The sequence below is a fragment of the Acartia tonsa genome, chromosome 8, assembly GCF_053477335.1.
Source record: "Acartia tonsa isolate MP-2025a chromosome 8, ASM5347733v1, whole genome shotgun sequence".
NCBI lineage: Eukaryota > Metazoa > Arthropoda > Copepoda > Calanoida > Acartiidae > Acartia > Acartia tonsa.
Genome location: NC_137267.1, coordinates 28,772,076 through 28,797,510, shown reverse-complemented (window position 1 = coordinate 28,797,510; position 25,435 = coordinate 28,772,076). Strand labels below are relative to the sequence as shown.

The 25,435-nt window shown below is 34.4% G+C and overlaps 1 protein-coding gene across 10 annotated transcripts; it reads right to left on the bottom strand.

Moving 5' to 3' along the window:
• LOC145326441 (stAR-related lipid transfer protein 3-like) lies at positions 1 to 25,417 on the bottom strand. Of its 10 annotated transcripts, none has more exons than XR_013881917.1 (23): positions 25,236 to 25,417; positions 24,722 to 24,789; positions 24,370 to 24,471; positions 22,232 to 22,332; positions 21,493 to 21,630; positions 21,182 to 21,264; positions 20,494 to 20,576; positions 19,736 to 19,861; positions 19,388 to 19,478; positions 18,149 to 18,248; positions 16,816 to 16,941; positions 7,552 to 7,669; positions 6,718 to 6,829; positions 6,326 to 6,432; positions 5,801 to 5,883; positions 5,336 to 5,440; positions 4,746 to 4,816; positions 4,297 to 4,401; positions 3,852 to 3,945; positions 3,303 to 3,397; positions 1,259 to 2,537; positions 955 to 1,133; positions 1 to 184 (listed from the first exon to the last, which is right to left on the bottom strand). XR_013881917.1 is itself a non-coding variant. In XM_080169792.1 (21 exons), exons 1-21 carry the CDS (start codon positions 25,400 to 25,402, stop codon positions 2,477 to 2,479), a joined length of 2,136 nt encoding a protein of 711 aa, XP_080025918.1. In that variant the 5' UTR covers positions 25,403 to 25,417; the 3' UTR covers positions 1 to 2,476. The 10 variants fall into 10 exon arrangements, 1 of the variants encoding a protein (XP_080025918.1); XR_013881916.1 differs by having other exon boundaries at positions 1 to 1,133; positions 1,259 to 1,339; positions 1,512 to 2,537; XR_013881911.1 differs by having other exon boundaries at positions 923 to 2,537.
• Between the last annotated feature and the right edge of the window lie 18 nt (positions 25,418 to 25,435).

Below are 25,435 nucleotides of genomic sequence, written 5' to 3'. Positions count from 1 at the left end.
CTAATTTATTCATTTATTTGATTATTCTACATTTAAAAATATGAAAAAATGTTTTATTCATCACAAATAGTACAAATTATAGCTAGTTATAAAACATAATTTTATTGGACAATCAGCAGTCGAAGCCGCTTTAAACATTAAAGGCTTTTTATCCATGGTAACCCATTTAATTCTGTTTTAGGAACTAAAGTTTGAAAAGAATAAATAACCTTAATTGGGGCATGGTAGATAAACAAAAGCTTAAATGATAATTTTACAATGGGGACATTGGACTGTAATCTACACTTAGAACCTAAGTTTTTTTTACGCCATTATCTTATTCGTAGACTTAAAAAATTTAGGTACTTTAATTTAATTTTTATTAGTTTGTTCAAAATTGAAAGTCTCCAAACTTTACAACCAATAATCTACAGAGGGGGTTAATTATTATTTAGTATGTATAACAATTTATCGTCCATTGTTTGGTTTAATAAAGAGGTTACAACTTTAATGCACTTGGAACATAACAAAACATTTGATGTCCTTCTTACATAAATCGCTTATTGTTTTATTATTTTTTATTAAAACCGTGGTTGTAAAACTATTTAACAGAAATTACTGAATTTAGAAAACTAGTGCTTGAGATTTATTAATGAAAGGTGCTTAGACCACTAGCTCTAGTTCAAGGATCTAAAGGGATAAAACTATTGCCAATAACTTGAAGTACATCCTTAATGATGAGACACAAAATTACCCCTTCTGCAGATAAAAATTAGTGGTTAAAACATTTGAATACTAATAAAACCTAATAAATCAAGCAATCAAAATTCAGTACAAGTCCCCAAAGTTGTTGAGCCAACGAATAAGAAAACGTTATTATAACACTTTGTGACTAGTGTAATAAACAGCCCATTGTCCGCTCTCTTTCTCTGAGTTTTCCCACTGCTTTCAAACTTTAGTTTCCTGGAGGAGTACGTATGTAAAATTTGAAATGGTAAATGAGCAAAAAAAAATAATAAATGAACATTTGATGCAAATTATTATAGATATACAAAATCAAGAATGGAAAAACACATTATATCACATGAACAAGTCTACCGACAAAAATCACTGAAAATCAAAATAAAAGGAAGGGATGATCATTGAAGATATATCTTAATCAAGGCAAAAAGGAAATATAAAATACTTTCAGAACGCATAAGAATTCGAATATCTATGTCTACTAAGCCTTAAAATATTTCCTTTTCATTCTGAGATATTTTTTGCACATTCTTTATACCTTAAATACGTAACATGATATCTACAGAATTTTTTCCTTCCTTTACTATTTAACTACTTCAATACACAGTATATCAAACAACTAAAATCAAATAAAAAATAGAAATAGTAAAAACGGAAGATGAGCAGAAAAAGTTATTAGCAAGTGAGGAGTGAGGCGATTTAAAAGGTATATCTTATGTCCTAAGGGTTTAGAAGCAGTCCATCCCATTCCCTTTCCCCCCAAAAGAATCTTATCGGGTCTGCCATAATACATTTTTCTGCCCATCCCACTTTTTGTTTGATTAAAATGAGATTTTTGATAAATGCTTAAAATAAATAGTTTTATTAAACATAAAATGAGTTTCAAACAAGGATGACAACATTCACAAAGCAAAGCTCTAAATATCAGACAAACTTGAACAAACAAATATTTTCGTAATCTTGCTAAAAAATGAATCTTAAGAGGTACATTGTGAAAAAAATGATGTAAGCCAACCGTAAATTTAGAAAATATTTGCTTTCAAAACTGCAGTCGACAAAACATCACTAGAAAAAAATAAATTTATGGTTGTTGTCTATTTATAAACATTAACAAGGATAATAAATCCATAAATATAGCAGCAACGATAACTTGCTAACAATATTTCAAATGAAAAATATCAGTTAATTTCAAACAATTTATGTTTTGTCAATCTTTTTTTATATGACGTTTTATCAACTCTAAGCTGTAGTCTAGGTCCATGACCTCATGACCTACATACAGTCCATAGCAGACAACCAACTCTTTGGATTTTACGATCATTATAATTTTTGAAAATGCGTGAGTAAATTTCCGTCACTTTCTATATCAGAGATACGTACGGACATAATCTAATAATAGTGTAGTTGCGATACTTTAAAAAATTTAATTTCAAGACCAGATTTCATGTTGTACTAAAAATTATTTTAAAAATAGGATCAAGTCAGTTTAAGAAGTCAAACTTAAAGTCTTATTGCGGCTAAACGTCTAAACGTTCGTAAGTAGCCTTTTAAGTTACTGACAAATACCTTCCTCCGTAATTCAGACTTGTCATAAAATATCTCTAAAGCTATCAATTTTTTACTGTTCTCTTGTAGAGTAGAAAAAATTATAAATATGAGTATATAAAATCTTTCAAGCCGGCTCTTTATCAGGCGTTGATAAATTTTTATAGAGTTGGTATTATTTGTAGCACAGCTACTCTATAGGCACTTGTGACTATTCTTCTGTCTCTACAGGGTCCACACAACTACCAATTGAACTAGCAGTCTCTTCAGAACTGAAACAATAGAAAAAATTCTGTTAAAAAAATTATAACACTAATCAATACTACCTAATGTTTTGTTGAGTTCAAAAGTTCAAATAGAATAATTTGCCAAAACATGATCAAATGCTATAAAATGCGAAAGTACACAATTAAAACTGTTTACAATATTACAAGTTACCAGCCCTTTTTCTAAATTAACATATTTCATACTTTTGTTTCATAGCAGTTTGAACTCAAAAAAAATATTTGATGATATTTCGTCAAAAATATCAAACATTTCAAAGTTTTATTGATAGAAAACCATGGTGAAACTTATTTGTTTTTAGTCGATATAACGATATTAAACATAACCCTAGTATATTCACCAAAAAAACATTAGAATCACTGCTGGAAGGTGCTAAGAATCACTTGCTCTTGTTCGTGGATAGTTCCCTTTACAATAATATATCTACAAAACGGTTCATAACAAATAAAATAATATTCCTACAGAACAGTTCAGAAGTATGATTATTCTAGATAACTTAAGTCTAGAATAAGCAAAAATCAAAATAATAATGACCAGAATGTCGTTTTAATTTAAATCATAAAATCAGAACCTGTAGGCTTTGTTCTAAAAATCTGATCAATGGACAAAGACCTAAGCCAAACTTTCGACTTAAATAATCTTATGGGGTTGTCAAGTGATTAAACTTCCTACGTTTACTTTTAAAAATTAAAACTTAATACCCCTCCCGTTTAAAAAAATTATTACACATCCCCTCCTCCCTTAATACTCACCTAAGTAAAACTTTTGCCCTCTGACGAAGAAGTTGTAGAAATTCCAGTTGTGTTCCTGACAAAGCTTTGTCTATTATTGATTGAGGGATCCAACCCTAAAATAGATAGAATTGATACATAGATGGATAGATGTACACAATACATCAGGGAAAGTTGAAAAACATACTTAGAAATAGACTAAATTACCTAAATAGACATATTAAAAAAGAAAAAAAACTTTAAAATAAAGAAAGAAACTTAGAATAGAGGTTTATAATAAAGAAATTACTATTAAATACTTAATTTCTTTGGTCTTAAGGGTCTTTGTCTTTTTGATTATTTGAAAAGCAGTATATCTCTTAACATCAGTATCCAGAGGCTATCTGATCATGAGACACTCCTCTATATATTTGCCTGTCTATCTGAAAAGCAGCACCAACCTTATGATAAGTATCTAGAAGCCATTTGAAAATACATTTTTCTATGTATCTGTGTTGTATATTAGTCTGTCCGTCTTTCAACTAGTCCTTTTTTTTATTAATTTCTGTCTTTCAAAAATGAAGAACCAACCTTAAGATCCGTATCTAGAAGCCATCTGAAGAGACATTTCTCCGGATCCCCCTCAACAGGGCTCAAGGCATAACAAGTTGGACCATTCTCTCCCCTTAAACAAAATAATTTTAGAAATGAAATTGATCTAAAGTAATATCAGGTATATTTTTGCAAAGTTATTTTTTTCGCACAAACCTGAAGATTAAACTCATCATCAATATTCCTACAATGTTAGTCAATTTAATCTATTGAGCAAATATCATTACCCTAAACGGTGATTCCATAGAGGTGATATGTTTGTATCTATTTAATCTATAGATGTTAGTCAATTCTTTATTACCGTGTAGTCTGTTAATCTATCTGTTGTACAGTTTGTCTGTCTATCTTTTAGGTAGTCCTTCTATCTAAATGTCTATTTAACCGAACAGGCCATGCTGTTGTCAGTCTGTCTATCAGTGTGTACCTGACTTTCTTAGGCTGTGGTGGCATAGCTGGATGTTCCACTGAACAGGCCGCACTCACAAAAGTTCCATTTATTAAACTCCAGTGGCGAAGATTAACAAAATCTCTAAATAACAAGAATGTCAGTTTTCTTAAAAGCGAAGTTTTATAAATTAGATAGTCAGACAAACTTACATTGACAAATATTGAGAGCGCTTCTAATGTAGATCTAAATATCACTTAGAACAAATACAAAAACACTTGAATTTTTGTTTTCTAAATGGCATAACGAAATGGATAAATTGATTTATGTATATGAGTGCATATAAACCCTAACTTCAGAGAATTAAATCCATATAAATGGATTCAGATTGTGTGTGTTTATTTGTATGCCTTACATCTTCTATTTACTACAGATCTGTGAGTGTCTGTCTGTATGTATTTGTAATTGTATTGTGTGTATGTATATACCTGGTAGAAACAACTCCTCCAGCAGCCTCTGCAGCCACTTGATATGAGACATCTGTATACTCATCTATAGGCTAAAATATACAAATATTTTAAATCAATTGGACGGCTCTTTCATACTTATTTTAAAGTCTATATACAATAGGTAGAAAGTTTCTCACGTGCTTCTTATGAACATTTATAGCTAAAAATATATCAAATATCATAAAATAATAGGTTTTTCATCAATTAAAAGGCTCTTTCATACTTAAATTGATAGGTAAATTAACTTTGATAACAGTATAATTTACTTTAAGCTAAAATGTATTAATGTTTTACATTAATCTAAAACTAGAGCATACTACAGGAAACTTCACAAGAAAGTTTAAATGACTGTTTCATATAGCAGCTGATAGAAATCAATGACTACGATAATTTTTAGGATGAAATATTTTTTCACTGAAGAAATTTCAGACAGCTATTTTATCATCCAAGGAAATACAATTTCCCATTTCCGAGTGAGAGTATATATGAAAGTATATAGAAAAAAGGAGAAGGGGTGAGAAGATTTTATTTAATTTCTATCTACCTATCTTTAATAGCAGCCAAGATACCTGGATTATTTTACAATCTGTGACAGTTGGGTTCCACACTGGCATCCCCTCCATCCTGTAGAACAAGTCCTCCAGCAACAAACTACCAGATATATCGACAAATCCCTAAATAAAAAGGATGTCGAATGGAATTTTAATATTGAACAGAATGCCATTTCTCGTATTCATTCGAAACCGATTAATATCCAGTGGATTAGTCATCCACACGAAAAAAATATGTCTAGTACCGTATTATATCCAGTTTTCTACGAATATAAAGATTAAAGTTTTTAAAGCCCATGCCTTCGGCATCTCGGGGCTAAAAAAATGGTTTTAATCTTTAAATTGCACATTTTATATCCGCAGAAAGATGTTTATAATACGATTCGAGAAATAACTCTTCCATTATGACTCCAAATCAGATACATTTTCGCCAGACAAAAACCGGTTTTGAGCATATATAAATAATACAAAACGTGTACTTACTGTTAATTTGAAAACTTTCTTTTTACTGATAACTTTAACTTGGACGGAATCACCATTATCTAAACTTTTCTCCAACTTCCAACCTAAATAAAAAAGATATTTCCAGTATGGCTTCGAAACCGAATAATATCCTTTGGATTAGATAGAACCAGTTGTGGGCCATTCTGAAAAATAATGTAACGTATCGTATTATATTATATCCAGTTTTCTACTAATATAAAAATGAACAATTATAATATTAAAACCAGTTTTGTTAGTCCGTGCCTCCGGGATCTTGGGGCTAGTTTACTCTTATAATTATGGTTGGCAATCCTAATTCGAATCCAAAATCCGTCCAGTTTTGGAATCCAGAATCCATTATTTTAATGGCGTATTCGGAATATTAATAATCCCAACTCTATTGGTTGATTTATTTCTAACTCTAGTGTTTTACTCTAATATTCATACATCTTGTCTATCATCTTTCTTTTTGCCTATTTATCTATCTTTCTTTTTGCCTATTTATCTATCTTTCTATCTCTCTACCTTCTTGTGAATTAAGATTTATCCAAGCATCTTGAAGCATATTTTCTGCAAGTTTCTTGAAATGTTTCTCTTGGTCGGAGAAAGGTTTTGTTTTTCTTCTCTTAAATCTAAAAATAATGTTATAGTTAGATCCCTGAGAGAGGTCTTTAAGATCATGATAAGAAAACGAAGTAGCTGGTTTCGTCATATTTAATTTTACAGCAGCTTTTCTCCTATTTATAGCCCCTGCGGGAAGCTCTAACCATACGGGGCCAATTTCCTAACCCTGCGGGCAATCATTAAGGTTTACCTAACCTAAAATAACCCAATACTTTGTTTTCTTTCCATGATTCAGAAAGATGAATAATACTTGATATCTGGGTATCAAGATAGAAAATAAGATAGAAACTTGCCTTCTAGGTATTCTGATGCCAGATTGTTCAGATATTTCTCCATCTTCCCCCTCCCCCTCATCTTCAGAATTTTCTAAACTCTCCATTGGGGAATAAAAATTTGCAACAGAACCTGAAATAAAAATTTATTTTCAACAAGAATAGGTAGTACTTAATAAAAAATATGAAATTTTAATTGAAAAAAGGCTAATTCCCTTCATGAAAAGGTATAAAAACAATGGAATTAAACATAACTTAGAATATAATAGACATAAACAAAACAAAATATACTAAACAATTTTTATGTTACTACTTTATTCCTTAGATAATTGCAAAATATTTCTCACCCTTATGAGAGGGTTTAAGAAGAATTAGCTTACCTTCATATAAAGTACTGCCCTCTATATATCTCTGTATCATACCCCCTTGTAGAGGGGGGGGGGGTAAGAGGGTTTAAGGAGAATTAGATTACCTTCATATAAAGTACTGCCCTCTATATATCTCTGTATCATACCCCCTTGTAGAGGGGGGGGGGGGGAGTAAAGAGGATTTAAGGAGAATTAGCTTACCTTCATATAAAGTACTGCCCTCTATATATCTCTGTAGCATACCCCCTTGTAGAGGGGGGGGGGGGAGTAAAGAGGATTTAAGGAGAATTAGCTTACCTTCATATAAAGTACTGCCCTCTATATATCTCTGTAGCATACCCCCTTGTAGAGGGGGGGGGGGAGTAAAGAGGATTTAAGGAGAATTAGCTTACCTTCATATAAAGTACTGCCCTCTATATATCTCTGTAGCATACCCCCTTGTAGAGGGGGGGGGGGAGTAAAGAGGGTTTAAGGAGAATTAGCTTACCTTCATATAAAGTACTGCCCTCTATATATCTCTGTAGCATACCCCCTTGTTGGGGGGGTATAAGGGGGGTTCTTTCATCCTCGTGATGGATTCCGTGACTCTCCCAAATTTCTTTGGCCTAAAATAATCATTTTTGAAACGACGCTTTTCGACAATATATGGTCGATCCGTCTGTAATATCCGTCAATCAGTAACGGATATATCTGATAAAAATTCTTTTACGCTTTTTTGATAACATTTTTTACATGATTATTAAACATAATTTGCTTAAAACCACATGGACCATCTTCACAAAATATAAAATTCAATAACCCATCTTTTCATTGCTGCACTACTACTTATAGAAGAAATTATTCTTTATTTAATGAAGAAAAAAAGAACCTTAGGAAAAAAACTTTTACTTACTCTATCAAATACAAAATCATATTTAGAAGAGTCGACTACATCTATTAATTTTAAATAATACATCTTAATTTGGTTTGTAATAAATCACTGAAAAAAAATTCACAACTTCAATTGTTTTCTAAAATAATAAGTGACCATTGAATGGTCAGAATTTAACTGTTTAAATTATATAATTGATTTGAAATTCTTTGTTTCTTGGCCTTTCTTTTCACATATGCCTTGAGAGATATTTAGGTTTACATAACATTTATAAAGAAAATGGGATTTACTGCAGTTCACGATAAAATGTTCCTGGTAACGTATTTCTCCAAAAATATATGAATTTTATAGTCTGATAGCTGCCAAGCGGCTGAACGTATATATCAAGCCCACAGAAGTAGGCCTACAAATAATCTGAAATATCCAATATCCAATTATGCAAAGAGAAAGCTTCACTGAAGAAAAAACACGTAAAATAAGTTTTTTTTCACGCATTTATGTGCACTGCGAGATAACTTTGCATTTTTATTAATTAATATTCCAAATAAGGGGGGGGTTTTTAATGCAACCATCTCGTAATCAGTGATTAAATGGCACTTAGAATTCGAATTTCGATCTGAAATTTTTCATGAGTAATCCTTGGTAGGTCTATTTTCCCTAAATCGAACAAAAAGTTGGAAAAGTAACGGCTGGCGGCTGGCAGCTCAGCCGTTTAGCCGTTTTTTTGCCAATTTCAGGGCAAATTCATCATTAATTACGTGGGAATCAACTTTTAAAAACATATTTTGGGTTTAATTCATGGTAAATGATAGCTATAACCATTTTAAAAATTTCTAGTACCAGCTGCTAAACGGCTAGAATCGGCTGAAAACGGCTGGGAGCTGCCAAGATTATGAAGGGTAGATATGTCTTGTGACGTATCTAGGGGTAGGTTTTTGTGGCTGCTGAGCTCAAAAATACTACCAAAAATAGTGGCCGCCCATCCATATGGCAGCTGGGTAACAGCTGCAGCTCAGCTGGGAGCGGCCAAGAGTAGAATGAGTAGATAGGGCGTGTGACGTGTCTAGGGTTAGGTTTTTATGGGTGCTGAGCTCAAAAATACTACCAAAAATAATGGCGGCCCATCCATATGGCAGCTGGGTAACAGCTGCAGCTCAGCTGAAAGCGGCCAAGAATAGAATGAGTACATAGGGCTTGTGACGTGTCTAGGGGTAGGTTTTTATGGGTGCTGAGCTCAAAAATGCTACCAAAATTAGTAATGGCCTTCCATATGGCAGCTGGGTAACAGCTGCAGCTCAGCTGGGAGCGGCCAAGAGTATAATGAGTAGATAGGGATTGTGATGTGTCTAGGGGTAGGTTTTTATGGGTGCTAAGCTCAAAAAAACTACCAAAAATAGAGGCGGCCCATCCATATGGCAGCCGGGTAACAGCTGCACCTTAGCTGGGAGTGGCCAAGGGTAGAATGAGAAGATAGGGCTTTTGATGTGTCTAGGGGTAGGTTTTTATGAATGCTGAGCTCTAATTTACTACCAAAAATAGTGGTGGTCCATCCATATGGTTGCTGGGTAACAGGGGTAGGTCTGAGCTCAAAAATACTACCAAAAATAGTGGCGGCCCATCCATATTGCAGCTTTGTAACAGCTGCAGCTCAACTGGAAGCAGCCAAGGGTAAAATGGGTACATAGGGCTTGTGACGTGTCAAGGGGTAGAATTAAATGGGTGTTAAGCTCAAAAAAACCACCAAAAATAGTGGATGCTCATCCATATGGTTGCGGGATTAACAGCTGCAGCTGTGCAGTAGGCTGTTGTTTAAGCTATAAGCACTTTTTGGGACTATTGAAGGATAACCAAATATTGAATATTTCAGTATTGATTTAGTTGTTAAACAGCTGAAATTGGCTGAGAACAGTTACCAACAGATAAAGGTAAAAGTTTAAGACAAAGCTTGTGATGTGTGGGGTAAATTTTTATAGGTGCCAAGCTTATTAATACTCCCCAAAAATAGAAATGCCCATCCATATGGCATCAAGGTAACGGCTGCTGCTCAGCTGTAGCTGTTACCCAGTGACCATATGGATGAGCCCCAACTATTATTGGTAGTATTTTTGAGCTCAACACCCCCATAAAAAGTTAAAAACCTACTCCTAGAAATGTTACATGCTATATCTACAACATATATATGTTGGCTGTTGATAACTGTTTTCAGACGTTATTGGTAGTTTTCAGTGAAATCTAGAAATTAAAAAACTGTTACTAGTAGGTAATATGTCCATGAAATGAAGTTATAATGTTAATTGGGAGAAGTTTAATTCTACTGAAATAATAAATTTTGTGATATTCTTCACACGTCACAAGCCCTATGTACTCATTTTACTCTTGGCTGCTCCCAGCTGAGCTGCAGCTGTTACCAAGCTGCAATATGGATGGGCCGCCACTATTTTTGGTAGTATTTTTGAGCTCAGACCTACCCCTGTTACCCAGCAACCATATGGATGGACCACCACTATTTTTGGTAGTAATTTTGAGCTTAGCCTACCCCTAGACACATCACAAGCCCTATCTTCTCATTCTACTCTTGGCCACTCCCAGCTGAGCTACAGCTGTTACCCAGCTGCCATATGGATTGGCCGCCACTATTTTTGGTAGTATTTTTGTGGTCAGCACCCATAAAAACCTACCTCTAGACACGTCACACGCCCTATGTACTCATTTTACTCTTGGTCTCACAGCTAAGCTGCAGCTGTTACCCAGCTGCCATATGGATGGGCTGCCACTATTTTAGGTAGCATTTTTGAGCTCAGCACCCATAATAACCTAACCCTAGACATGTCACAAGCCCTATGTACTCATTCTACTCTTGGCCACTCCCAGCTGAGCTGCAGCTGTTACCCAGCTGCCATATGGATGAGCTGCACTATTTTTGGTAGTATTTTTGAGCTCAGCACCCATAAAAACCTACCCCTAGACACGTCACAAGCCCTATGTACTCATTCTACTCATTCTACTCCTGTCCGCTCCCAGCTGAGCTGCAGCTGTTACCCAGCTGCCATATGGATGGGCTGCCATTATTTTTGGTAGTATTTTTGAGCTCAGCACCCATAGAAATCTACCCCTAGACACGTCACAAGCCCTATCTACTCATTCTACTCTTGGCCGCTCCCAGCTGAGCTGCAGCTGTTACCCAGCTGCCATATGGATGGGCGGCCACTATTTTTGGAAGTATTTTTGAGCTCAGCAGCCATAAAAACCTACCCCTAGACACGTCACAAGCCATATCTACCCTTCATACTCTTTGCAGCTCCCAGCCGTTTTCAGCCGGTTCTAGCCGTTTAGCAGCTGGTACTAGAAATTTAAAAAATGGTTATTGCTATCATTTACCATGAATAAAACCAAAAATAAGTTTTTAAAAGTTGATTCCTACGTAATTAATGATGAATTTGCCCTGAAAATAGTCAAAAAACGGCTAAACGGCTGAGCTGCCAGCCGCCAGCCGCTACTTTTCCAGCTTTTTGTTCGATTTAGGGAAAATAGACCTACCAAGGATTACTCATGCAAAATTTCAGATCGAAATTCGAATTCTAAGTACCATTTAATCACTGATTACGAGATGGTTGCATTAAAAACCCCCCCCTTTGTAGGCCTTCTTTTGTCGGTTTAACATCTATGCAAGCAAAATCAATACGTTGCACCATTTGACCGTGAGCAGCCTTTAAAGTTTAAACATTTTTGGAGATATTCGTTACCAGGAACATTTTACCGTGAACTGCAGTAGATCCCATTTAATTGCAGAGGAAGGGGTAAAGGACAATGGTCTGGTAATCAATAGCATTTTTGAATAACCTCACTGGACAAAATCTTGCTAATGAAGTGTATGATTTTACGGTCAAACGTCCTACAGACAACCAAACCTTTATTAGTACAGTTTTTGTTGAAAAGTCCTAACAGTGCATGAAAATGAGTTGCACTTGTTTGGGCCAAGGCATTTCCCCTACTCAAATATTAAAGTCGCACATCTATCATAGAAGCAGTGTGACCAATTTTTAACAACTTCAAGACTGTTAATGATACTGACCTCCTAAGTTTAACAAAAATTCTACCATTAGTTAGCCAAAAAACTTTTTGGTGTTCTGATTGAATCACGATTGCTAACAAAGTAAAAGTATCTAAACTTATCTACCAATAATTTTAACATATTTCTTTTTAACTTTTAGTCCAAGGGCTTATAAAGGGTGGAAGGGGGGCGGATGTGCCACTTTTTGTAACCAAAAATAAAACGCGCATGATCTTGTCGTCAAATTTATTTTTTGCCTTTTCTCGCCATAATAGACCATTTTTAATCATTTGAGATGAACTTTTTTTCATAAAAATTTCCCTTATATTTTCACTTGACACTTTTTATTGATATTTTTGAAATATTACAAGTGTCACGTGAAAATATAAGGGATATTTTTATGAAAAAAAGTTTATCTCAGATGATTGAGAACTGTCTAATTTGGCGAAAAAAGACAAAAAAAATTTTGGCGGGAAACGGCGGTTCCAACGCCGTTTCTTCACAGATCCATATTGTTCACCACAAAAGCAACTGTTGTGCTGAATTTTATAGCTGTAACTCTTTTATGGGCTGAGATCATGCGCGTTTTACTTCTGGTTTCAAAAATGGCACATCCGCCTCCCCCCTTTATCAACCAACTGATGTTTGATTCTTTTTCAACATGAAAAAACCTGTTTGATATTAAAGTAATGTGTGTAAAAGAAACAAGCAATCCTTATTGTTTGGCTTTCACCATTATTCTTTAAGCTGAACAAGGATGACATAATCTGTAAAAGTAAAACTCAACAAACGATACAATCCAACAAACAAACATTAAAGGATATTTTAACTATGGAAAAACATAATAATACAAAAGGGGACTATCCACGAACGAGAGCACATGATTCTAAGTACCTTCCAGCATTGATCCTAAGTATTTTCTTTCAGAATATAATAGGTCACCATATATCATTAATGTATTGACGAGAAAATTTATGTTTCACCATATTTTTTTAGGTATTTTAATTGATTTTGAAAACTTTTATGAAGCTAATTCTTTTAATAAAATGAATATTTGATGATACATATGCGAATACTCGTGTTATATAGATTGTAAATTAATCCACACTAGCATTAATCTAATCATACATATGAGATATAGTAAATGTGCTTTTAACTTTTTTTAATTTTTATCATTTGACAACATGGACAATTAAAGACACCCCGAACTCAACAAAACGTTTGATAGAATTTTGAATAAAAAACCTGAACATTTTTTTACTTTTCTTTAACTTGAAGTGGTGAAACATAAATTTTCTTGTCAATATATTAATTATTAATGGTGACCTATTATATTCTGAAAGAAAATATTTAGGATCAATGCTGGAAGGTACTTAGAAACACGTGCTCTTGTTCGTGGATAGTCCTCTTTGACTTTCATATAATGTGAAATTAGCAAATTACAGAAACTATAAAGATGCTATGTATCATCATGTATCATCATGTAACATCATGTAACATCATTCCTTATCGTCAACTGAATCAATATTACAAAAATATATTATAGACTAGGGTTGGGCCGGATATTTTTTTGGCCGGAAACCGGATAATTTCAAATGCCGGATATCCGGTATCCGGCCGGATATCCGGCGTTGACCGGATATCCGGATAAATGACCGGATATCCGGCCGGATAGCCGGCCAAATTACTACATATTAAAGTATCAAAAAAGGTTATAGTCCCTTTCGTGGCAACGCACCTTAAGGGGCGATTCGTTGTATTTTTTAAATTGCTTTTAATAGGTTATTTTAGGTTAGGTTATTATTGGTAAGGTGATTTCCCTGCAGGGTTAGGCAATTGGCCCCGCAAGTTTAGAGTCCCCCGCGAGGGGCTAGAAATAGGAGATAGGCTACTGTGAAAATGTGAATAATCGCTCCTTAAGGGGCGTTGCCATGAAAGGGACTACACCTGCAAAAATATTTTCTTCATAAACTGGTGTTTTATATTATACTAGCGGCTGCGTCCCTAGTATCTAGGGAAATTAGAAGGGACATGAAAGTGCAGAAAAATAACTTAAAACCTTACAACGACTTTTTTATAAAAATTAAACAGCCTAAAACCACCACTATAAGAAGCTTCACTCTAAAGGAGAACCATATCGGTTTAGCGGTTATCGAGATCCTTCGCTACAGACAAAAAAGCTTAGCAAATAAATCTAATTAACTATTACTACTCTCAATCTGTAATATCAATCCCTAACGGTTGGAGGATGGGCGGGGAGGTGGCGTTGAATGCCTCCCCCCCCCCCCTCTGATTTTTTCTATCCCATTTTCTGTGTATAAAAGGTAGAGGGCTATAACTGAGTGACTTTCGAAATATGGGTATGACACATAACTGAGAGTTGAAATTTTTTTTATACCTCCTTCCTGGCGGGCACAGGATACCAGCAATTCTGGTAAGGTCATTCAGATAAAAAGTAAAAATATTTTTTTACTTAAACAAAGCATTTTATGTTATCTAATACTAAAATATCCCATAGTCGTACATCCTCATATGTAATATAGGTGTTCAAGTCGATTTCAGGTTCCAGGTATAATCCTCCAGGTCTCCAGAAATCTTTAAACGGTTCTTGGGACCGCATATTTTTACTTGAAGATTTCAAATTTTAAACTTAGGCTTTTTTATATGTTTTCATGACTTATTACAATTTCATAAAATCCGTTGCCGTTTACCTGCCAACCGTCGGTTTGCAGCTGGCAGCTGCCAAGTACTGCTGCCACCGCCAAAATTTATGTTTTTAGATTTCTAATATAAAATTTATATAAAGATAGAAATATTCAGAAAAAATTGTTCTACTAGCTTCAATAATAAGAAAATTAAAGCCATTTAAAATTTAAAAAAAAATGAGATTTTTGTTGTAAAATATAAAAGTTTATATTGCCGGATATCCGGCCGGATAGTTTCAATATCCGGTATCCGGCCGGATATTGAAAATGGCCGGATATCCGGCCCAACCCTATTATAGACATTTCATATTAAAAAGCTAATACTTTATTATTAACTAGCGGCTACGCCCCTAGAGGCCTCTAGTGGCACTTTAAATGTTTTTGTTTGTTAAAGTTTCTACGTACGATATCTCTTTATTTGACGTTGAAGTCTCCCATAATTTTTTTAAAATTTCAATTTTTTTGTCATTTTTCTTGGGAGGGTGGTAGTACCCTCCCCCAAAATAGTTAAAAACCTTCCCAGGACATATGAGAATCTACCCTGTTAAGGAGAACCCGATCGGTTCAGCGGTTAGCGAGATCCTTCGGTACACACAGACAGACACACAGACAGACAGACACACAGACATCCTGTTACTTTAGTATAAGGACTAGTGGCTACACTCCTGGCATCTAAGGACTAGAAAAATAGCTGAAAGACTTAAAATCTGAAAAAAAAGAATCATTAACCCATCAACAGGACACGTGTAAGGCTTACCTACAAATGAGAGCCCAACAGTTCAATAATTAATAAGCTCTAAAGCTACAGAAAAAAATATCTTACTACTTTATATAATAGGATAAACTTAACGACACTATAGATTAGATAGTTGCTACGCTTTCCAGATAATACCTTGATGTATTGTTTGAAATCTATAGATATATACTAGCATCCACAAAATCAACAATTAGAGCTATCCTTATAATAAAGTAATAGGATGTCTGTCTGTTTGTTTGTTTGTCTGTCTATCTGTCTGTACCAAAGGATCTCGCTAACCGCTGAACCGATCGGGTTCTCCTTAACAGGGTAGCTTCACATATGTCCCGGAAAGGTTTACAACTATTTTGGGTGGAGGGTACCACCACCCTCCAAAGAGAAATCACAAAAAATAGATTTTTTACGTAGAGACTTGAACGCAACATATTACTTAAAAAACAAGGATGACAACATCCATAAGTAGCGAAGCTCAAAATTTATTGATAGACATCAGGAAAAAATAGTCCTTTGAGTATGTTAAAAAGACTTAAATGAAATAAATCACGAAACCTTTTAAAATGTATAATATCTTTTGAAGCATTAAGCTAAGAAACAAAACGTAAAATTAAAAGGAATTGATCTAGCACCCCAACCAATAGCAAGTCTTTCTTAAACTTGGTGAAAATATGTATAATGTTGACTTATTTAATTCCTAAAAATTCCAGCTGTTTATTTTGAACAGGAGTCAATAAAAATCATGAAAACTTGAAAAACTAGGAATCGATCTAGCAACCCAACCAATAATCATATCTTTAAAAAAAACTTTATAGAAATGTGTAGAATGTTGACTTAATTAATCCCTAAAAATTCCAGCCGTTTATCTTGAACAGGAGATGAGATAATCATGAAAACTTGAAAAACTAGGAATCGATCTAGCACCCCCATCAATATAAATTTTAATGAAACTTAGTAATGATATGTAGGATGCAAATTTACTTTATACCTCAAAATTTTAGTCGTCTGTCTTGAAAAGGAGTCGAGAAAATTACGTAAATAAAAAATCTAGGAATCGATCTAGCACCCCAATTAACAAACAGATGGACAAAACAATGTATAGATTAGATGCGGATATGTCAAGGGAATCTTCACTAAAAATTTCAGCTGTCTATCTTTTATAGGAGCCGAGAAAATCACGTTTTCCCCACTTTGTCTCAGACAGACGGACGGACGTACATTTTGAATTATAGAGTAGCTTCGCTACTAAAAACATCTAAAGTGACACTAGAGGCCTCTTGGGCGTAGCCGCTAGTATAGAATAAATTAATATCACGGGAGTTGTTAATTTATTTGGTTTTTTTTTGGATGGGGGGGGGGGGGATTATCCTCACCTTAGTTTCCAGAGGCACAAGTCTGAAATCAAAGAACCAAGCCTCGCCCCATGCAATTATGAAGGAGAGCAGGACAAGGCTGACATCATAGGTTATTGGATCATGATGCCACTCATACTCAAACACCTAGATAGATAAGAAGATAGATGGATAGTTAGATAAATAGATAGGCTGACATCATAGGTTATTAGATCATGATGCCACTCATACTCAAACACCTAGATAGATAAGAAGATAGATGGATAGTTAGATAAATAGATAGGCTGACATCATAGGTTATTGGATCATAATGCCACTCATATTCAAACACCTAGATAGATATATGGATGGATAGATGGATAGAGATATGATGTATACTAAAGAATATAGATAGTTAAATAGATGTATAAATATTTAGATAAATAAATAAAGATATAGGCTGGCATAACAGATTTTATTCATGGTATAATTTTCCCTGAGACACCTAAATAGATGGTTAGGTAGATAGATAGATGGGCTAAAAAGGATGCGCAATTTCCATCGTAAACCATGAGGAAAAAGGTCTTAATATTAAGCTAGAATTTTGAAACTTGGTACATATGCCTAGTCCTTTCTAAATGGAAAATATCTAAAAAGAGGGAAGTCATTTTCTAGTAAATCCCTTAAAGGTGTGTGTTATAAGGCCTAAAAATAGTAGTAGAACGATAAGGTGCTCTATATATTTGTATTCCCTATTGAATAGAACAATAGGGAATTTTTTTTTTTTTTTTTTTTTGATAACTGTACCTGGAATATCTTAAAAAAATAAGAAATTTCTATCAAACGCTTTGTTTGGCTCAAACTGACAAAAATTTAAAAAAAATATAATTATAATAATAATGTTTTCTATAGGTACAAGGTAAAGGTTAAGAACAATCTATACCATTAAATAAAGGAAGAAGCCATTCTACCTATAGAAAACATTATTATTATAATTTTTTTAAATTTTTGTCAGTTTGAGCCAAACAAAGCGTTTGATAGAAATTTCATATTTTTTTAGGATATTCCAGGTATGGTTATCAAAAAAAAAAAAAATTTCCCTATTGTTCTATTCAATAGGGAATACAAATATATAGAGCACCTTATCGTTCTACTACTATTTTTAGGCCTTATAACACACACCTTTACGGGATTTACTAGAAAATGACTTCCCTCTTTTATAATTAGGTTAGATTAGGTAAAATGCACTTAACTCCTGCGGGCCACCCACAACAATTTTGCCTGAGTACTTTCAATCATCTAATTGAAAACCCTAGCTATAGAGTTATAGCTGTATTAAAAGTACTCTGAAGTAAGAGGGAGAGGCAATACTGACCTTTGGAACAAGAAAGCCAACAGTACCCACTGTTGTTACAACTACAACCCACCAATGAGATATGTCAAGCAGGGCATAGAAAATTATGCAAAGAGTAAACCTACAATATAATTAATTAGGACAAAGAAAAATATAAAATATTATAATAATACAATGAATACACTAAAATAATAAAATATAAAATATTAAAATGAAACAATGAGTACACTAAAATAATATGGATACTTTAAAATGTTAAGATAAGATAAGATAAGATAAGATTTATTTTCCTCAAAGGTACAACATATTTTATTAGATATATATTATAAATTATGTTACTATGCTTGATTTGTTTGATTCATCTGGTTTGTTGTGTTTGGTGCAGGTTAGATAATAATATACATAATAACAATTATTAAGTACCTAGCATGGAATTGGCCGAACTTCATCTCCACCTAGTTACCAGGCCAGTTTAAATTGAATGGAGACAATATTTTACAATAAAAATTCCATGCAACATTGTACCAGATAGTTGGCATAACCCTTTAAGGGTTGTGGAGCCACTGGTGTACTTTGACGCTTGCCAAGCCGATACAATGTTATATGTGCAAATAAATAATAATCTTAACAATGAAACAATATCTTGCTGTGTATTTCAGACATCCTCCTACTATCAGTTGCAACTTCTCCAAGCGTGAATTCGGAACAATTAAGGAACCAAAACCTCCATAAGGAGTCGCTATTCCCGTTGAGATCCCTTTTCAGCTCCAAATAGACAGTTTCCTTTATATCAAATTATTTTCATTATAGAGTGGAGTTTTGTCCGGGTTTTAAGGACATCTCCACACCAATAATTACAGGATAACGGCAAATTTCGCGATAACACTTGGTCCAATCCAAAAAATCCAAAAAAAAACCAAAGAAAAGTCCAAAAAAGGACAAGAATACCCTAATAATAATCATATCGTGTACTTAAGTGAACAAGGTGTAATGGTTGGTTTCGATTCCTACGGAATCTGATTTTTATTTTTGAGAATGGATATAAAAAATCCTAAGAATAGGTCATATGCGATGTTAGAATAATGCAAAGATTAACGATTACATCAAGAGAAAAAAAAGAAGAAAAGAAAATTATTAAAATGATACAATGAGTTATGTATACCTAGTAAAATATATTTGAATAATGTAAACAGTAAAACCAAATATATAATAGGTATAATAAGAACTATGAAACATATTGTAAATCAATGAAACAATTACCTCGTAAGAGAGACTAGTATACAATCAAACATAGATGAATGGATAGAATATTTGATAACTTGGGCATAGAATTCCATTCGCAGATCATTGCCTGGTATCAAAAACAATTTAATTTATTTTGTTAATGAAAAGTCATAATATAGTCATAAAAAGTGCATTTTAATTTTGTAACTAAAAGCTTTATCAAAATTTAAATCATTGAAGTAAATAAAATAAACAAGAGCATAAATAAAATTATTAAAGCATAATAAAACATATCATATACCTATTACCTATCATGAATAAATATTGAATAATCAATCAAAATAAATCACTAAAAAATCAATCAATCAATAACTGACTGCTAACCTGTGACAAGGATGGCAATGAGCCAAAGGAAGGATAGAAAGACCAAATCAAAAGTGCAGAGCAGAAGAAAAGTTCTTCTGACAGGAGACATCTTTCCATTGGGCCTTGTCCCAGACACAAGGTCATCTAAATCATAAGTTTTTGTTCAGGCTTAGATGTGCATAATCATTTTTACACACATCTCTCTTTCTTAGTGAAATATGTCAATTTGATTAGCTGTAAGAAATTTCTCATAAATAAGTATGGCATTGGCTACCTTTCTGTCTTCGTAAATAACATTTACTTTAATATGTGTTTTTTACTCCACTATATGTACACTTTGCATACTTTTTTTCTACTTTATCTGTCTCTCTAACCAATCTGTTCCTTTGTCGGACTAACTATCTCACTGCTAAGGGGGATAGCACAACCTACCTCCCCCTTTATCATCTGTCTATCTATCTGTTCCTGTCCATCTGTCTATTTATTTTGACTATCTGCCTCTCTGTCTCTTTGTCTGACAACCTGTCCATCTAACTGATAAATTATCTGTCTCTCTTTCTAGCTATATGTAAAGCTATATATTTATCTATGTAGATAACTGTTCCTTTATATGTTTCTCTATCTAGCTATCTGTTAAACTAAATGTCTCTCTATCTTGCTATCTTTTCAACTGTATGTTTCTCTATCTTAGCTATCTGTTAAATTATCTCTTTCTCTCTCAATTCATCATCTGTGACTGTCTAACTGTCTAGTTAACTGCCTCTTTATTAGTATACCTGTCATAACGACAGGAAAAGAATGAGCCCCACTGTAGATTGTCCTATGCTGCAGATGGGCATAATAAGGCTGAGGTTGAAATCTAAAACAGAAATAAATCATATATTATTAAGTAATATGATGTTTATCTTTCTCCTAGTATGTATGAATATCAAGTAATATCTGATAAATAACAATTTTCAGGGAAGTTTTGTATAAGTCAGGAAAGGTTTTTAGGATATTTAAAAATGTAGGTTACCTATCCCCTCACTACCTAATTGAAATAGCTCCATCTATGGGCAAATCTAGTCCAAATTAGCACAGAAAAATCAAATAACAACCTTACACTATAGTGCACTAGTTATTTTGTCAGAAAACCATGGTACACAAATGTTAAAACCAAGAACATAGTTATAGTAATTTATCGCATCGTATTATTAAAAGCTTTCCGCGAAAATAAAAATGTACAATTCTAAGATTAAAACCAGTTTATAACCCGAGATGCCGAAGGCCCGGGCTAAAAAAAATGGTTTTAATCTTATGATTGTATAATATTCTTATATTCGTACAAAACTGGATATAATACACTGCTATACGTCATATTTCAGTATGGCTGAGAACCGGTTCTAATCCACCGGATATTAATCGGTTTCGAAGTAATACTGAAAAAATCATTCTGAAACCCTTCCGTCTCCCTGATTAATTTACCTGACTTGTTGCGGGTGAGGGGGACGTTGCTGGTTCGAGTCCTGGTAAATATTTCCACCTTCTTGGTAGGACTGCCCATACACCTAGATTCAGTATCATTAGGATTGGTTCAAAAATACTCGGATATATATAATATAATTATAAGTTTAGATGCAATTCGTAAATCATGAATCAATGAGTTATGCCTTTTTATTTATCAAGTAATTTCCATTTCCATTTATCATTTTTTTATCAATCAGTATCTCTCACAAGGCAACAGACGCATATATAATAAGGATAGTATTATATCAATGATATCCATGTTTGTATACCTGGTCCGGAATGCTTGAATGACTGTTACCAGCGCTGCTGCCAGCACTAGTGCTCAGTAGGCACTCTGCAGCCCGCTGGGCCTCTAGGTTTCTCATATAGTCACCATTGCGTCCGGCTGGGTCCAGAGTTCGACTCTCCTAAATTAAATAGTATGGTTCCGTGAAGAACATAATTAAATTTAAAATGGCAGGTAAGGTATTTTTTGTAGGATATGATCAGTAAGTACAAAAAATATATTTTCTTACACAACAATTCAAAAACTTTTCTTTTTAGCTTTATGTAAGGAAAAAAAAGCCATAGGTATATAAGATGCAATCAGAAAATTACTTTTAAGAAATACAGTATAACTTTTATCTTAAAGTTATTCTATTAAGCTATTAATGTCACATTCAGCAGACGAGCTGTAACTAAAATTAAACCATCTATCTTTATTATCAGCTAAAAAAAATCATATTTCTCCTTTATCTTTGCTTGCGGATAAAAAAGGGGAGGGCGGGTGTGACACTTTTTAATTGACATGACGTTAGCTTTTATGAGGTACAATATGGAACTGTGAAGAAATGGCGGGAACCGCCGCTCTCGCCGAAAAACTGCTGTTTTCCGCCAAATTTGATCGCCTTTTCTCGCAAAATCAGACAATTTGTAATCATTCGAGACAAACTTATTTTTTTATTAAAATTTTTTGACTTTTAGTTTTTTGTTTAAAAACTACGTGGTAACAACAAGAGAATATTATACCTGACTGCGGCCAATCCCCGACTCTTGGCTGTACGCGACATAGCCCGGACCTGGCGGCCCTACTGGTTGGTAATGCGGCTGGTAACCTCCATTGTTGTAACCTTAAAAGATTTTTATATACAAGCTGTAGAATATAATGTTACAGATTGTTGTAAACTTTATATATAAGCATTTTCATTATTCTTCTGTCTCTTCTATAAAAATTGCAATAGCGTGCGGAATCCTATTTGTAAACATGACCAATCGCTGAATAATAAGAAGAGGGTTGGTTCAAATTAAGCCTGAAATTAAAGTTTCTGTGTATTCACGCAAAAAAACGAAGTTTCATTAATTAACTTATTTTGCGGATTTTTCTTCATATTTGTAAAACCTACACTATTTTACCTCGATTTCATTTCAGCAAAGGGGGGGGGGGGGGAATGTGGTGACTCGTGCCACGACATACCAGCAATTTTATTTTGGGTGCTACTCCCTTAGTTTTAGAGATAATTGGATGAAATCTTTTGGGCTGGGTCAGTAATTACCCCAACTATTGGTATCTTTCAAAAAAAACGGCGGCGGGACCGCCGCTCCCGCCGCCCGCCGCCGTTTTCCGCCGCCACCAAAAAATTTTTTTTTGCATTTCTCGCCAAATTAGGAAATTTGGAATCATTTGAGACCATGTTATTTTTTTCAAAAATTTTTCCCCTTATAAGCAGCTTTTTTCAAATTCTCGTATATTAAGGTATATCTTAAATACAGTACTTCTCCTGTGATTTTGAAGATATTGAAACAAAATATTTTTAGGTTGGTAAGTAAAAAATATTTGAATTAAGAAAACGGCGGCGGGACTGGCGGGACCGCCGCTTCCGCCGCCAACAAAAAATTTTTTTTTTTTGCATTTCTCGCCGAATTAGGCAATTTGTTATCATTTGAGACCATGTTATTTTTTCCCCTTACAAGCAGCCCTGCCCCCCGCATTTAAGACTTCCCGCCGCCGTTTTCCGCCGCCAACAAAAAAATTTTTTTTTTGCATTTCTCGCCGAATTAGGCAATTTGGAATCATTTGAGACCATGTTATTTTTTTCAGAATTTTTTCGCCTTATAAGCAGCCCTGCGGGGGGACTTAGTCATTTTTTTTTAAATGTACAATTTTTGTACATTAAGGTATATCTTAAATTCAGTGGTAGGTACTCCTGTGATTTAAAAGATATTGAAACAAAATATTTTTAGGTAGGTCAGTAACGAATGGCAGAGGTACGGCTGCGGAAAACAGCGGCGGGACCGCCGCTCCCGCCGTCCTACGCCGTTTTCCGCCACTTCCAATATCTTTAAAAGCAAAGGAGAATCCTTGAATTTAAGATATTTATAATATGATAGAGAATTTGAAAAAAATGACTAAGTCTCAAATGATTCCAAATTGCCTAATTCGGTGAGAAATGCAAAAAAAAATTGGCGGCGGAAAACGGTTGGAGCGGTGGTACCGCCGCCGTTTTTTATTCAAATATTTATTACTGACCCATCAAAAAAGATTTTGTTCCAATATCTTCAAAAGCACAGGAGAAGTACTGAATTTAAGATATACCTTGATATACGAGAATTTGAAAAAAAATGACAAATTTTTTTTTGTTGGCGGCGGAAAACGGCGGTGGACGGCGGAAGCGTCGGTCCCGCCTGTCCCGCCGCCGTTTTCTTAATTCAAATATTTTTTACTTACCAACCTAAAAAGATTTTGTTTCAATATCTTCAAAATCACAGGAGAAGTACTATATTTAAGATATACCTTGATAAACGAGAATTTGAAAAAAGTCCCCCCGCAGGGTTGCTTGTAAGGGGAAAAATTTTTGAAAAAAATAACATGGTCTCAAATGATTCCAAATTGCCTAATTCGGCGAGAAATGCAAAAAAAAATTTTTTTTTGGTGGCGGCGGAAAACGGCGGCGGGAGCGGCGGTCCCGCCGCCGTTTTTTTGAAAGATACCAATAGTTGGGGTAATTACTGACCCAGCCCAAAAGATTTCATCCAATTATCTCTAAAACTAAGGGAGTAGCACCCAAAATAAAATTGCTGGTATGTCGTGGCACGAGTCACCACATTTCCCCCCCCTCTTTTCTAAAAAAAATCCCCCCCCCCCTCTCAAAAATATATTTAAAGAGTACCTGGAGGGCCAGGAAGGAACTGCTGGTGTCCAGGTGCATAGAAGCTGCCAGGCCTGCCTCCACCAGGCGGCTGCTGGACATAATAGTGATACTGATCATCCCCTAGATAATAAAAATTTTAAGAAGTTTTTATCACAAATTACAGACTATTCATGACACCATTACAAAAGATAACCTGATGTTAAATATTTTTCTTTGAGCCCTTTCTTATTTATGATAATCCATTTTGCCCTACCTAAATTGCTTTAATTTTTTCTAGATTAATCTAGTTTTGTCCTATCCCCAATCTGGATATATTATGCGTGTCATCACTTAAGCACAGTGACATTATCACTACAATAGTGATGCAAACCTGATCCAATTCTATTGTGATGTGTTCTGTACATTCCTTCTGGACCACTTGTATATCCGCTACTGTATCTTAATAAATGGATACATATTATTAACTTTATTGATAAATAGACTTAGACATAGATAGACATGTGAGCATGAGAGAGAGAGATATATTGATATCAAATTGAAAATATAGAACTTCTATTTTGATTCAGCTGTACAAATTTTTGCTTCATAGAAAGGTAGACAAATAGATTTGGAAATATATTAATGAGGTTCAAATATAATTTGGACAGATTGTAGATAGCTGAACATATTACTAGGTTCAAAGTCCTTGGTTTTTACAATGAGATTTTAATTTTTTACATTTCACACCAAAATATTGGTTTAGCATCATCCTGTCCAACAATTTTAAAAAGTAATAACCGTCACACCTTTAAGTAAAGATTCCAGGGGGGGTAAACCCGTTTCATAAACCTGAATTAACTCCTCTATTGAGATTTTGCATACCCTAATATAATATTGTTGCCTACCTATTATTGCCACCATTGCCACCCCCTGTCATCTCAGGGGCACTAAGATAACCCGCTCCGGGGCCACCTCCTCCGCCCCAGGCACCCCCTGATGAGCCAACCACCCACTGTTGCCCCCCTCCTCCTCCACCCCCATTCCCTCCCCCTCCACCTCCTTCCCGGCTCATATTCTATATGAGCAAAATAATTTTGCAACAATG

Excerpts from the sequence above, each read along its gene's own strand:
- LOC145326441 (XM_080169792.1), bottom strand. The coding sequence starts at position 25,402 with ATGAGCCGGGAAGGAGGTGGAGGGGGAGGGAATGGGGGTGGAGGAGGA. Across the intron at positions 3,946-4,296 it reads CCACAGCCTAAGAAAGTCAG|GGGAGAGAATGGTCCAACTT; the intron begins GTACACACTGAT and ends ATTTTGTTTAAG. Across the intron at positions 2,538-3,302 it reads AGGGCAAAAGTTTTACTTAG|TTCTGAAGAGACTGCTAGTT; the intron begins GTGAGTATTAAG and ends CTATTGTTTCAG.